The following is a 14965-nucleotide window of genomic DNA, read 5'->3' on the forward strand; positions in this document are numbered from 1 at the left end:
TTCCCCCACTGCCTTCCCCCTGTCTCCTCCTCCTCCTCCTTCTCCTCCTCCTCCCGGTTCGAGCCCCCCCGGTCCCCCCGGCAGCCCAGGCTCAGCGCACGCCCCGGAGCTGCGGACAGGTAAGCAGCGCTGCGCGCACCGGGATGCTCCCACCAGCCTATTTCGCTTTGCTTTGCTCCACGATCGGGGGTGGGGGGCACTTTTTTTCCGGAGGAGACAAAGGCTGGGGGTGGCGGGGACACCCCCGGTGCCGCTGTCGGGACGGCATCGCTCGGTGGCGGGTGGGGAGAACCTAGCACCGAGCTCGGACGGCGCCGGTACCGGTGCCTCCAGTTGTCACCCGTGGTGGAGAGCGGGGCTGCCGGCTCCCCTTGAGATGCACAGAGCACTTTGCACCCCATCACCTTCCTGCAAGTCCCTCTTAATTCAGAGGGGGCATCCAGGCAGCCCAGTTGTCACCCGTGGTGGAGAGCGGGGCTCCCGGCTTCCCTTGAGATGCACAGCGCACCTTGCACCCCATCACCCTCCTGCAAGTCCCTGCTAATTCAGGGGTCCATCCAGGCAACTCAGTTGTCACTCGTGGCAGGGAGCGAGGCTCCCAGCTCCCCTTGAGATGCACAGTGCACCTCGCACCCCATCACCCTCCTGCAAGTCCCTGCTACTTCAGGGGGTCCCTCCCAAGATGGCTCTCCGTGTCCCTGGAAGCAAAGTCACCTCAGATAGAGGCATCGTCCTCTCTCTCAGCTGCCAAGCCCTACGCGCACCCCAAGGGTTCATCCTGGCTCGAAGCTGCTGTGGAAAGTGGCCAAGGGGTGAAGGAACATTCTCTCACCGAGTTATTGTGTTTGCAGAGCCGCGCACGGAGCCCCCGAGTACCCGCGGGTTATTCTCTTATCTTCCTCTGTTGACAAAAGTGAGATCTCGTTTCTGAATTAAATCAATTTGGCATCAGTTAATGGCTTATTACAGCTAGTAATTCATCATGTAGGATTTAAGTGACATTTATCCAATTCACACCTGAAGTCTTCCGTCATCCAGAGGGTTTAATGGAAATGGGTTTGTATTCCCATCTCCTCTCCCTTGCAGAGGGAGGTATTAATCCTACACGTTTTGTTTCAAAGTGAGAATGATGCGCAAGGAAAAATGTTGAAAGCACAGCCTAACTATTCTGCCGGTCGGGACAAATCTACCTCTCTTCCCGGTGAAGATGGGGCCAAATCTGCCCCCCCCACCTTCTTCCCTGTCACACTGGTGGGTGCTTTCCAGCTGGGTGAGCAATGACCTTTGCTATTGATTGTGTCTCATTTGTCACTAGGCATTGTGCATTAAACTGGAGAGTCTTCTCTGCTGTGCTGACAGCAAGCGACTATATCTTGGATGCTAATCTCAGACTCATTGCTATTTTAATCTCATTATTGGGTAGGGGAGGCTCTGTGTTTGATAGCGGGTCGCTTATGATGGCTGTGTCAGCCACTCCGTGAAGTCCCAGAGGGAAGCAGAGCAGAGGGTACTGCATATTCATTCACTCTTCCACTTCAGTACCGTGCTGGGCTGCTCTGTCCCTGGAGGATGTTGGTGCTGCACCCTCCCTGCTCGCACACCGATGCTGAGAGCAGTGAAGTTCTCTGTGCGGGTCAGGGTAGGCACAGGAGAGAGGGTGGCATGGCTGTGGTTGAAGGTGAGGTACGTAGTGACTTGAAGGATTTGCAAGGTGTCCAGTATTCATCATAGAATCATAGAATCACCAGGTTGGAAAAGACCCACCGGATCATCGAGTCCAACCATTCCCATCAATCACTAAACCATGTCCTGCAGCACCTCGTCCACCTGTCCCCTAAACCCCTCCAGGGAAGGGGACTCAACCCCCTCCCTGGGCAGCCTCTGCCAGGGATCAAGGACCCTTTCTGTGAAATTTTTTTTCCTAATGTTCAGCCTAAACCTCCCCTGGTGGAGCTTGAGGCCATTCCCTCTCGTCCTGTGCCCTGCCACTTGGGAGAAGAAGCCAGCACCCTCCTCTCCACAACCTCCTTTCAGGTAGTTGGAGAGAGCAATGAGGTCTCCCCTCAGCCACCTCTTCTCCAGGCTAAACACCCCCAGCTCTCTCAGATGCTCCTCATTAGGCCTGTTCCCCAGCCCCTTCACCAGCTTTGTTGCTCTTCTCTGGACTCGCTCCAGAGCCAGGGTGTTGCAGCCCAGCAGTGACTTTGTGACAATTACAAAACTGCCAGCTTATTTGTGAGTCTGGGCTGCAGGAGAGGGTATTTCCTCTGTGAAGAAGTGATTTCTGTCTTCAGCTGTGAGGAGGGCAGAGCACGGTCTGTCAGTGAGATCCAACCACTGAGAAGAAAGAATTGCCTGGGCCACTGGGTCAGCAAAACCAGAGTCCCCGTTCCAGCCCTTCAACTGATGTTGAGTCACGTTTCAAGTGGTCACTGGGTAAGAGTTGTCCCAGAGAGATGCTTTGTGGAGGCACAGGGGCAGCTACAGCTTCTGCTCAACCCCTTGTAAGCCTGAATCTCCGTGCCTTGTCTCTTGTGCCACTAGTGCAAGTAGCGAATTAGTGAATTTGGCCCTTTCTGCCTTGGAGTGCTGTTTGGTGATGGCAGAAAGTGAGAGAAAACAACATGGGCACAGGAAAGCAGATGTTTCCAAAGGTGGTGGCAGGATTCAAGTACCCCAGCCTAAAATATCTACCACACGCACAGCCATGAGGGACAAGTAAACTGTGGAGTCAGGTAAATAAGAAAGGCAAGGTAGGGAGGAAAGGTGACAATAGAGAGCAGAAACATAAGAAAGGAGGACAGCTTCGAAGAGGGACCCAAAAGGATCTCTGAACAGGAGGTTCTGCTGCTTTGTCGTCCCAAGGATGTCTGAGCCAGCAGCAAAAAAAAAATTCTTTAAAAAGTGAGTGTGCAAAAAATGTTGGAGAGAAGAAAAGTGTTTTTACTTTTGCCCTGGGGAGGAAAAGAAAAACATGCATATAAGATTACCTGTCTTCTTTTGGGAGCCCTAGAAAGCTGGGAGAGAGCCCTTTGAAATAGGAAGGTCTCTTAGCAGATTGTTTATGAAGCTTCCCAGCATTTGCCTCCAGAAACAGAAAAACAGATGGAAAGAGACCCAGCAGGGAAGTGAAATCTCATTTATCTGCACAATGCCATCGTCCTGGCTCCAGCCAGCTCTCTGCGTGTCAGCTACCACAGAGCCTACCCCGTCCATTCTGCTCCCGGCCTTCCCAAGCCCCATCCATCACCCCATGGCTTCTTATTTACGGGGAGCTTGGCACACATAGCTGGGTTTATTGTCTGTCATCCCTGCCACACATGAACATATGCACGACACCCATGTAGACGCGCATACACTTTGTCTATTGCTGCAGCCTGGGATTGTCTGGAGCCCAGGAAATCTTTACGCATTCCTGCCAAAGTCTGAGCTTATCAGAGCCAAAAAGAAATCTGGCCCAGCGTATGTGCTTGAGTCTAGCTTTGTTCAGCCTCGAGCATAAAACTGCATCATTTGTGGTCTAGGGCGATAAAGGATCTTGTTATTCTCTTTTTCTTGGTTCAAGAGTTTTGTTCTTCTCAGCTGTGACATGAAGAACATGTGAAAAGTTAGAGCTAGGACTGTCAGGTGTCATGATTTAAGTGAGATATGTGAATGAATGTAGATGATCTGATGTTCCTGCTTTGTCATATGCAAAACAAATGCAGCAGGGGCACTTTCAGAGCCAAAGGGACTTAAATGTATTTACAGGGGAAACTGTGCCTGAATTTGTGCGTACCCACTCAGTCCATGGCTGAGCAATAGCAATCGTACCAGTGAGTCCAGAGGAAGAGACTGCCTGCAGGGGAAGTCACCCAAGATGCAAAACCCCCCCGTTTTCCCTTACTGGATTGCGACCATCCCCTACTATCCCAAAATGGATCAGAAAGAGCAGCTGAGAGACAGCACTGCAACTCACTCATCAGCCCTCAGCCTGCATCCTGGGTAGTTCTAAGGCCTTATCTTCACTTAACACATTTTCTTGTTAGTAGGCAGATTTGCTTTATCAAGAGGCAGGTGGCTCGTAATCCCTGGGGTATATAAAGGAAGTGCACAGCACTAGGTGGAGTAAGGAGGATGTAGGTCTGGTGTTATGAAGAACTACAGGGACAGCTTATCTTGGCAGGTATTTCAGCTGTTCTTTCCCTTATTTATATATGAACCCTAAGAAGAGGATGAGTTCTGGACTTGTTTTAACACCTGTGCTTGGTTTAGAGCAATTTAGGAAAGGCATCTCCTTAGAAGGGCCAGACTTCTTTATGCCAGGTGTACATCTCGGGGCAAAATTTCATTAGCAGTGTGAAGATGTTGCTATCACCTACGCCAGCAAGCGTGGGGCTAGCACAGTATTCTTTTGTGGACTGTGGTCCTGACAGAGAAAAGGGTGAAGCTTACTTTGGTGTTCAGACATTGAGGAACCTCAGCACTGAGAACCAGGGATGATGATGTGCTATCTAGCTGCCTTTTGGAAGTGTGGATTTTACAGCTTCTGTACAGTAAGAAAAACAAAGGATGTAGGAAGAGGTTTCCGATATTAAAGATGGATCAAGGCAGGGAAACAAGCAATTCAGAGAAGGCTGGGACTTCTGTGCCGCTGGCACAGCAGTGTTGCATTAACCCAAGGTCCCCATGCTTGTCCCTGCTCTGTTTTGGTTTGGCAAACAGCTCGGATCTCCCCTGACAACAGTGCAGTACAGGTATTTATCTGCATTATTAATGTAAGATTCCCAGTGACGCGGTAACACAGAGTGTTAGCCTGCCCTGAGGCCAGTGCAGAGATGAGGCAACCCGCGTGCTCTAGCTGCACTTTCATCCTATGTCATACCAGCAAGACAGCTTAAATAGATGCACTTTGAAGCAGACCTTTTGTTTAACTGCTCTGCAGCATTTAGCTGCTTTCTAACTCCTGCTGAAAACCAGAATCTGCAACTAATGTGTTTGTCAGGTTCACCATCAAAGGGTCCATATCTGTGTGAGTGAGATTGGAGACACCTGCCTTGCATTCTCTTTGCACTTGTTCTCTCCTCTTGGCATCTGGCCTACAGATGAAAAGGTAGGATGCTGTTTCCAGCTCTTTGAGTTGTTCTGAGCGAAGCCTTGATCCAGCTGGTTTGTTCTGGTTCTTAAGAGAAAATTCCAGGGAAAAAATAAAGACAGTGGATGCTGAGGCCGGGCTTTGCTTGATTGCCATTTGTTCCATTGGTTTTGAAGCAGGACTTCAAGTGCTTTGTTAATAGATTTAGCTGTCAGTCTGGTTTTCCTTTGTCCCAGATAGCTGCCAATAAAATACTATTTCGTAGTGTGATGCCTTCAGCAAATAAGCTATCCAGCACCTCCTAAATCAGTCCTCAAAGTAGCAGTTTGTTGTCGTTTGTGGCCAGTAGAAATACCTGCTTTTCTGACTCTGCATTAAAGAGAAGGCCCCTGCGCTGCCTAACTCTTTCCATGGGAGGTCTGAACTGAGAATGTGCTCCCAGGCACTGAGCAATAACAGAGATGAATCTTGGAAAGGCAGAATCAGCTGGTGAATGAGCAAGCAGGCTTTTCAGTTAAGAGGATGAAGCCACCAACCTCTAAACTTCCCAGATGCTCTATGAGGCTGGGACTGCTGTGATGGCAGAGGTTTTGCTGACTCTAAACTCTCTTCATCTGTCTCATAGTTTGAAAAAAAAGAGGAAAAGAAGAGCTGAGGCTGTTCTTAGGGTGTCTCCTGTCAGCTCCATGAAAAGGCACAGAGATTGGCCTCGAAAGATGTTCCCTGCTGCCCTTCACAGGTGACAATGGTTGGTCAAGTAGCAAAGCACCTGGAGGAGGGTGTACCAGCCAATGTAATTATGCAGCAAATTGGCTCACCTGGTAGACAGACAGATGGAAATCAGGTGCAACTGGGGGCTGGGCTGCAGGTGGGGAGGAGTTTGAAGGAAGAGCCATGGCTGTAGCTTTGTGACAGGTTTCTCAAATGTAAACATAGGTGTGGTTTTCTGACAGTGTCACAGGGAACCCTGCTTTAAGCATGCTGCCCAGATTGAGAGGGACAGTTTGATAAAGCTACCCCAGCATGAAAGACTGTGCTGGAAATGCTTAAAACGCCTCTTTCGTGGTAAAGGACAGGGATAGTGACCTAATTGGAGAAGTGTCTGGCTTGTTACAAGCCTTGTCTTGTAACACAGGGATGAAGGAAGAGCCTAAAAAACATTACAGTGAAGCAGAATGGCTGCAGACTATTCTCACTCATTGTGCTGAGGGACTCGGTGTCAGTGTTCTTTGGACTTAAATCACCTTCCCAGTGACAGCCCCACCTGATGGGGTGATGGTAAGTGACCTGTGCAGGCTCAGGGAGGGAAAGTGGGACAAACTAGAGAAAATTCAGGCTGCCTCCCTGCCCTTGATCTTTAGACAAGCACACTGCTGGCAGCAGCAGATTTCTTTCTCTGCTATTCTGTGAGCACAAGATCTCCAGTATTTTTTCTTCTCTTGACCAGTTTGAGCCACCCTGAAGCAGTGTGCGTGTGCATGCGCGCGTGTCTCTGCTTTGAGCCACTCAGGGCTGTTGCTGGTCCTGTGAGGCCACCATCTGCCTCCAGTTCTGTTCATCCTGACATCTTCATTGCAAGGAAACCAGCTGTGAGGAGAGGCCAGTGCCAGCCAGGTCCAGGATGCCAGCCTGGCAGCAAACAGCCCCAGCTGGTGCTGTGCGGGCGGCCAGAGCTGTGGCCCAGGAGCCAGCCTCCCCAGCCCCTCAGCTGGTAGCTGTGAATGGGAGGGAGGGGGGAGCCAGGGAGGAATCAAAGGGAAACGTCCTACTGATTGATGGCCCTCATTTGCACATGAAACTGGGACCTCTCAGCCCTGCAGGCCCTGCACGTGTGTCTCAGCTGCTGTCACCAGTGGGAGAGGAGGAGGTAACCAAGGAGGGGAAAACTCCCTTCCAGCTTTGGACACCATAGCTGTTTTCATCTAAGTGTCCTAGGTCTGAATCTTGTTTGACTTTACGGTTCCTAGAGGCTGGTTACTTATTTTTTCTTCTGTTTGCTTTGTTTTGGCTTTTTTTTTTTTTAATTGCAGGTGAGACAGAGCATCCAGGATTATGGCAACTTCTTCCACCTTCTCTCCTTTTCTTCTCCTGTGCGTGCTGGTTCTTTCTGACATCAGTCTTGCAGTCTCCCTGGACCCTGCCACAAAGCTCAAAAATGTCCCAGAGAACAACAACCATCTTCAAAACCAAGAGATGTGGCTACAGCAGCCCAAGAGCGGGCACCACCACAAGCATGGCTTGGCCAAGAAGGAGAAGGTCCATGCCACATCTTCTAGAGGGCGGCTGGTGGGAGAAGAGGCCCTCAGAGTGGGTAGCGGAGCTCCTGCTGTGGAAGAACTGGCAGCAGAGGGACAGCCAGCAGCCCTGAAACAGAATAAGGATGTGTTCCTGGGTTTTGAGGTCCCATATTCTGAGAGGGAGAATCAGTCCCCTGGATCTGAGAGAGGCAAGAAGCAGAACCGAGAGCATCGGCGACACAGCCGCAGGGACAGGCTGAAACACCACAGAGGTATATGAGCTCCAAGGGAAGCTGAAGCTGTTGGGTCTCTGGAAACGTGTCGCTTGTGTGAGGGCAAGATGATGTGGCTGTGGTTGAGCTCATGGGTGTGTGGAGGGTGTGGGGTGCGTGCCTGCTCTGGGGAGAAATCTGTCCAACAAAAGAGGCACAAGAGAAAAAAAAGGAACTCCAGAACCAGAGGTTTTTACTGTTGGCTGCAATTTTGTGAAAATGACCCCACTTGCCTTACAGGGGGAGCTCTGAAATTTCCTAGGACTTGAGAGGTTGATTTAGGGTGGCCTGCATTTTTTTTTATTTTTATTTTTTGCCTTCTTTTTAGCAAATGGTTCAACTTATGAACAAACATGTCCAAGCTGTGCTCAGTCTCTCTACCGACTTCAAAATATGACCAGAACTAGAATAATGCAAAGCCCCTACTGCGCTTGAAGATTAATTTCTTCTAATCAGGATTTGTTCTTCTGTATTTATGCTGAGCTCCAAAAAATATAAATTATGCATATGTGAAATTGCTTTAATTACTTTAAAATGTTGCTTGTTTTTGACTGGGAATGCTTTCCTTTGCAGGTCAAGTTGTGAGTGTCTGTTTCTCTGTGCTATGGTCTGCTCAGTGTGGTAAATTTTTAGTTCTGTTAAAGCCAGGCAATTTGCATCAATCTACGCTATTTGCCAAGCTCGGCATCAGTACCCCTGAGTTCCAGCTATGACTCCTTTCAGCATCAGTAAGGAGAGTTCTGTTGTTTTCTCAGGGGAATGACTAAATAACTCGCATTAAGCAATATAGAAGAAGATGCAACAAAGCTGGTTTGAAGCAATATTTGCAGACTACAAAACAGACCTTGTTTCTTTTGTTTAACTTAAGGTCTATATTTAAACTAGTACTTAGGAAAAGCAGGGATCGGGTTGTGAAGGTAGTCTTATTTCAAGATGGGTAAGTCCTGACTTGAGCTAAATTGAAATAACTCACTATTAAAATCAAATAAGAGTGCATCCACAGGTATTTGCAGCAGCTTAATCCAGTGGTTTAAAATGGTTAAACAAGTACATTTCATACTCTCGAGACCAGAAAAACAAATACTTTCCTTCTTAAGCATGAGATATCTTCAAGAAGATGTGATTATGTATGACTTGAACGGTTGGACTCGGTGATCCGGTGGGTCTCTTCCAACCTGGTTATTCTGTGATTCTGTGATTCTGTGACTTAAGTGTGTAAAAGCCAAGATGCATATACTCTGGACCTGATCTACCACTTTAGTAGCACAGGACTTTGTTTTACACTGGTTTAAACAGTAGCTTAGGGTGGTAGAACACTGGCCTGTGGCTGGATGAAACCTGAATTCCTTTGGCTGAAGTCTATGGCACACAGAGAGAAAAGGGATGCAAAAGCTAATACTACTGTACTTGTTGCCCTCTGCAGGGAGGACTCCTGATGCTGCTGGGCCAAGCTCCCTGTACAAGAAACCTGAAAGCTTTGAAGAACAGTTTCAAAACCTCCAGGCAGAGGAAGCTACAAGCCTGACTCCCACTATGCTTCTCTTCACTGCACTGGAACTAGCTGTTTCCACAGAAGAACCTCCTGTTCTTCCAGCCACATCACCACGGTCACAGGTAAAAAGATAGCTGGTAACTGCACTGCACCTCTTATTCAGGCAGAAATCTCCTGCAGCCAAGGTCCAGTTTCCCCTTTTTTTCAATTAGAAGTAAGTGCTACTTATCACCAAAACCCTCCCTCAAAAGTACCTCTGTGTCTTGCAGACATGTAAACACCTTTTCCTCATAAGCAGTTCCTTTAGTTGCTTCTCTTCCGTGTCCTACCTCTCCTTTAGCTACCCATCTTCATTCAGCTTCAAGGACCAGAGAGGCAGTATTTTCCTTGTTTGCCTTTTGTCCTTACATAGAAGCAGTGAAATCTTCCCTCTTGGCTTCAGCTGCAACAAGGGAAAGCTCTTTCCTTTTGAAAATGAGATGCGAAGAATCCCCAGTGGACAAGACAGGGGGGGATGTGTGGGGAAATCATAACGCCTTTTTGAGGTCTAAAAGCACCAGGAAAATTTGCAAAGACTTCAGTGTCAATACAGAAGTGTAATTTGACGTCTCTTTGGTTTTTTGTGGTTTGCAGGCCCGTCTCAGGCAGGATGGGGATGTGATGCCCACCCTAGATATGGCACTCTTTGACTGGACAGATTATGAGGATCTCAAACCAGAAATGTGGCCATCTGCTAAAAAGAAAGGTGGTAAACCTCCCTGACCTCTCCCCAAAGTCATCCTGTAAGGCTTGTCCCGTGGTTAGTGATCACAGATGTACTAAAGGATGGGAGATCGTAGCAGTGGGGGAAGAGAGAAAATAGCATAATGCTGATTGTGTTTTGTGCTCAGTTTCAGAATCTTCCCTCCTCTCCCAAAGCTTCAGTGAAATAAATAAGGGGAGCTCCCTAGCCATTGCTGCTGCACATTAATAGATGCGTAGTTTGAGGGCAGAGGAAAAATGATAGATGGAGGGTTGAGAAACAGGGAGGAGATTAGACTATGAAGGTATATAGCTCAAACTCTCAAAGTTCGAGGCTTTTTTTACCCTGGAACAAAATATTTTCCAAGATAAAAACATTAGCATGAAATTTTTATCAGCATCTGTATTTTTTTCATAGAAAAACGCCGCAGTAAGAGCCCCAACAGCGGAAATGAAACTGTGACAGCTGAAGGAGAGCCATGTGATCATCACCTTGACTGCCTCCCAGGTCAGGAGCAGTGTGGTAGAGTAATTTCTCCAAATGTGAGATGTGTTAAAACCCAAGCTAGATTTCAAACAAAGTATCCTGACTTTTAATACTGATGGGAAGTGGTATGCAGAGGGCATGGCAGAGACTCCCTAGGCATGCTGTGGGAACAGATGATGTCTGTGCCATGGAGCTGGCTTGGGTATCGGTGGCCCTACAAGGGAATGGGGTAAAGGAGCTGTGCTGACCTTTGTTCCTGTGTTGCAGGCTCTTGCTGCGACTTGCGTGAACACCTCTGCAAACCACACAACCGAGGCCTTAACAACAAATGTTATGATGACTGTATGTGCACTGAAGGTGAGTCCAGCTCTTTTCTCTCCTTCTTCCAGCTGCCTGTGTTGACTCAGAATGGTGGTTTGCATGTGAAAATAGGAGTCAAGCTCTGCTGCTCTTAGCCTTGTGACCATGGAGTCATCTGGGATGTTTTATTTTCCCTCTTGAAAGCAAAAATCCTGATATCTACAAACCTAACAGAAGAAGCCACAATATATTAACAGTTCAAAGGCGCTTTCAAGTATCACAGGTTATAAAAGCAGACTACTGTCATTGTTTTACATGACCTTCTGCTTTCCTGAGTTAATTTCAACAGAACCTGTTGCAATTTAGTAGATGTGGGCAGGACACAAACATATTTTCTTAAACCTATTTCTGAAGAATCCACAGCGGCCCTTAATAAACAGTTGTGCTAGGAAGATGTTGAAAGGTGCTCTTCTAGTCTAAACATGTTCAGGATCAACTTGAAGCACTGGGTCTTGTCTGCCAGAACAAAACTCTGGTTTTGACCAGACTGACCAGATCATTCACCTACTTTTTACCCAGCTAAACAGGCTGCTTTCCTGAAGCTCCAGTGTTAAATGATGGTCGTCACCTTGGGTGTGTCATGTAACACTTGAAGGTCCTCATCAGAGACGTATTCTGATAGATTAGCCCGGAAAATTGTTTCTGCAAGCCTAATGAGGGCTGCCCCCCGGCCGCTTTATACTCAAGCTAGTTAAAAGTTGATGCCAAATGTGCATCCTCTGTAGCATTAAAAAGATCCCCAGAGATGTAGGGTCAGATAAGATAGACAAGATGCTTAGATAAGAGCAGAGCTCTGATCTTGTGTATTCTCCTTCTGGGAGGCCAGACTGCCCTTGGGGGATTGGTAATGAGGGGCAGAAACCCAACTTCAAGCTAGCCGTCTCACCATTGCCCAGGGACACGCGCTCCAAAAGGCTGCTCACTGACCTGTGTCATCAAGGCTGCTCAGTGACCTGTGTCACCGGCTGGGTCTCTGTCGTACAAGTACACAAGGACAGTTTATGGGCTGTCTCATTATAAAAGCCTCAGCCTCTCCCACTCTAGGGGCGCTGGCGCTGTTGCTATCTGCTGCCTGCTCTGGAAGTAAAAAGAGCTGCAGTTTCTAGGATGATCAAATCAGCCTCTGCTAACCCCAGTACGCTGAAAATCAGGGCTTTTGTGAGAATTATTTATACATAGGCTGTGCCCAGTTTGGCCCAGCCAGCTACATATTCAGGTGTAACAAAGTCACACAGTAAGTACCAAAAGATAAATCTGTTGGTGCCAGAAACCGATGATTTATGCTGACCAGAGTGTCCCATTGCCTGCCCTTGTCATGGGAGAATGTGTACTCGCATTTTTTTACAAATAAAATGCCTCTTCTCCCCTTTAGTCTTCATCAATGCTATATCAGATAGAGTCTAAAGGAAGCTGCACTCTGAGCAGCATCCAAAGCAGAGAAACTGAAGGAGATCAGCAGTGAGCTTTTGATCAGGCCTCCCACTAATAACGGTTCAAAGTCTCTCCCCTCCTCTCCTAAAGCTTCAGGGAAATAAATAGCAACGGGAGCTCCCTAGCCATTGCTGCAGCACATTAAGTCTATAGTAATTTCCCAATGGAGAGATCATTTAGACAGTAATGGGAAGTAATAAGAGGAAACCAAGCAGGACTTCCATAAAATCACTCGAAACAATCAGGATAATTCATTGGTGTTTCCAGAAGCCAGTGGAACCTTCTGCCTGAGCTTATGAATCTTGAAGCAAAATAGCGGGCCAAACAGAACAGCAGGGCCCAGAAAGCAACATGTGAGGCATTTCTCTGCCACTTCATTTGACACAGCTCAGGTTTCCCAGCCCTGGGACTGTCCCCTCAGCAGCAGGCTCTGTCGTGAACTGAGGCCAAGAGCGAATCGTTTGATGCTACTGTTGTAGTGAGCCCTGGTCCCTCCTGCTCACTTCTGCCTGTCTTTTCCATAGGGCTACGCTGTTATGCCAAATTCCACCGGAACCGAAGAGTGACCCGGAGGAAAGGGCGCTGTGTGGAGCCCCAATCGGTCAACGGAGAGCAGGGATCATTCATTAATGTTTAGGAGGGTAGGGTTCCTTCCCAGATGGTCAGGAGGTGGGGTCAAACTGTTTATACCTAGCAACGGGAATTAGAAGAAAAAGGCAAGCAAATGACTGAAGCTGCAGGCTCTGAACATGCCAGGTTCCAACAAGACTGAAGCTCCTGTTAATTCTAAATAGAGCAATGTCAGTCTTTTCCATACCAGGCTGTATTCCCCCTCCCTTCCCTCAGCACATTCCTGCCGTTGAGCTAGGTGGAATCAAAGACAGGAAAGAGAGCTGGCTGCTTTGGTGAGACGACCCTCTGATGGAGCTCTTGCTTTCTCCCTTGTTCATTGCTATAGGCAGATATTCCCTAGCTGTCACACGCTACTTCTTCCTACCTCTTGTCTTTGGGACAATCCCACCCCCTCCCTCCCTGAGAAACACCTGGTTCCTTCAAGGATGTGGCAAGACATTCCAGCCTGCAGCTCTCACTCATTTAGTTAACTTGCTAAGTCTGTTATTTTTAATGATTATTTTTAGGAGCTTTCTGGGGAAGTGATAGTTTTCCTAGCAAGCCAAAAATGAAGTATTTGGTAACAGGAGATAGGGACAGGCTGTTCCGTTGTAGTAAATCCTGTGACGTTGCATGTGTGTTTCCATGATATGTAAATAAAGATATGATAGATAGTCTTTGTGCAACTCTTCTGCTTTTTTGACTGATATGGCAGGAGCCAGAAAGGCCTGTAAGGAAGCTGGCCAGCAGGTAGCACTAATGACTTTAGGTAATCAAACAGACCAATTGTGCCACTCAGTAGAAAAATTTCTTCAGCCGAATTGGGGATCCAAGCTTCCCTGTCTCCTCACTCAAATTGCAGCTAACGGTCAGTTACTGCCTGGTGTAGACATCCAGATGTTTAAAGCTTCTTTATGTTACTACTTAGTTACTGACTTCAGTGTTTTCAGAGCATCACAGCCTACCTACGTTAAACAGGAGTAGTGTTAGTTGATAAAGGTGTTCTTTTCTGCTGCTAACACCTCAATACCCTGGCTTCTGGTGGGAAATGGCTCTGAAGCCTTTTATATTCAGGAACCTGGAGATGTACAGCATTTTTTGTAGGAATAGAAATATTAATCCTGGTGCTGTGGTCAGAATCCTCTTTATGCTGCCACCCTGAACCCCGCTGTTTTCCATTAAGGGAGGCAAATCTCCATTTTGCATTCCTGTTTTTGTTGTAGTGTCACTCTGCATTGTGTATTCACTCAAATGCTGCTGGAATAATAGTTTATGCCTCTAATATGATGAGTGCCCAGTCATGACTACAGAGATATGCTATGAATACAATATTAGTCCTGACCTGCATACACCTGCACTGCTAGGAGGTCCACTAAAGGAGGAATTTGTAAAGGAGCATTTAGGCAAAACCTACCATTCTGTTAGAAATTGCAGTGCTGTACACAGAAATCTAAATAGCTTTCTTAGCCCAAAAGGCAGGAGTAAAAAAGATGGTTTGGCTCCAGCTCTATGCCACAGCAGCAAGGATGCAATTTGTTAACCCCGAGAGAGAAATGCAGCCCCTCCTTCAGCCCAGATGCAGAATAGTGGGTGGTGCTGCCAGTGCCATTGTCAGTGGAAGCATAAAGGGAAAAAAGGCCTTAATTGATCTGTCAATTACAGAGCTCTCAAACCCTGGTCTGCGTGACACCTATGAGAACTACATACGAAGCCATTATCAAAACCATGTTTTGATACCACACTGCTTTGCAACATAGGAGCCAAGAACTGTGTTGGAACAGCACAATTGAAAGAAAGCAGGTAATCTTACAGGGGTCTTTATCCTTGGTGATACAGGTATTCATTGCCTTAAACACTACACACAGAATCCTTGTAGGATCCTGAGCAGTGTTCTGGGCAAGACTGTGTTGCAAATCATTTGAAATAGAAGCACGCTTGAATTTTAAGCCAGAGCTTTTAGACTCCAAAAGGAGACTTGCTGCTTCAGCTCTTGCTTTTTCAGCTTTTGGTCTGCCATTAGCTCTGAATATAAAGGACAGCTGATTCTTAATTGGTGGGATTAGTTAAATGTCTAAGGACAGTGAAAACTGAGTTAATTATTACGAGTCAAGTCACAGGATTATTGGATTGATTGCTCACATTGGAGTTCCAGAAAGAAAGCTCATGACCGAGACTCATTCTTTCTGAATCAAACTGTGATGTTAGAGAGGTGAAGCAGAAAGGGGAGCAGTGGCGTAGGCACATGCTGCACAACCGCAG

At 47.4% G+C, this 14965-nt stretch overlaps 1 protein-coding gene across 2 annotated transcripts; it reads left to right on the forward strand.

The window, feature by feature from the left end:
- The first annotated feature begins 26 nt into the window (after nt 1-26).
- Nucleotides 27-13365, forward strand: DRAXIN (dorsal inhibitory axon guidance protein). 2 transcript variants are annotated; one of them, XM_069874963.1, is made up of 7 exons: nt 27-119; nt 7105-7583; nt 9007-9197; nt 9709-9820; nt 10235-10324; nt 10571-10660; nt 12619-13365. In XM_069874963.1, the coding sequence occupies exons 2-7, from the start codon at nt 7127-7129 to the stop codon at nt 12729-12731; spliced, it is 1053 nt and encodes a 350-aa protein (XP_069731064.1). In that variant the 5' UTR covers nt 27-119; nt 7105-7126; the 3' UTR covers nt 12732-13365. The 2 variants fall into 2 exon arrangements, with proteins under 2 accessions (XP_069731064.1, XP_069731065.1); XM_069874964.1 differs by lacking the exon at nt 27-119 and adding an exon at nt 6330-6352.
- Nucleotides 13366-14965: the final 1600 nt, after the last annotated feature.

Source organism: Phaenicophaeus curvirostris, chromosome 22, assembly GCF_032191515.1.
Source record: "Phaenicophaeus curvirostris isolate KB17595 chromosome 22, BPBGC_Pcur_1.0, whole genome shotgun sequence".
NCBI lineage: Eukaryota > Metazoa > Chordata > Aves > Cuculiformes > Cuculidae > Phaenicophaeus > Phaenicophaeus curvirostris.

What these genes read in the sequence shown, in the direction of transcription:
- DRAXIN (XM_069874963.1), top strand. Translation starts at nt 7,127, where the DNA reads ATGGCAACTTCTTCCACCTTCTCTCCTTTTCTTCTCCTGTGCGTGCTG. An exon ending in GCCATCTGCTAAAAAGAAAG is followed by an intron (nt 9,821 to 10,234) that starts GTGGTAAACCTC and finishes TTTTTTTCATAG; the next exon opens with AAAAACGCCGCAGTAAGAGC. An exon ending in TCACCTTGACTGCCTCCCAG is followed by an intron (nt 10,325 to 10,570) that starts GTCAGGAGCAGT and finishes CCTGTGTTGCAG; the next exon opens with GCTCTTGCTGCGACTTGCGT.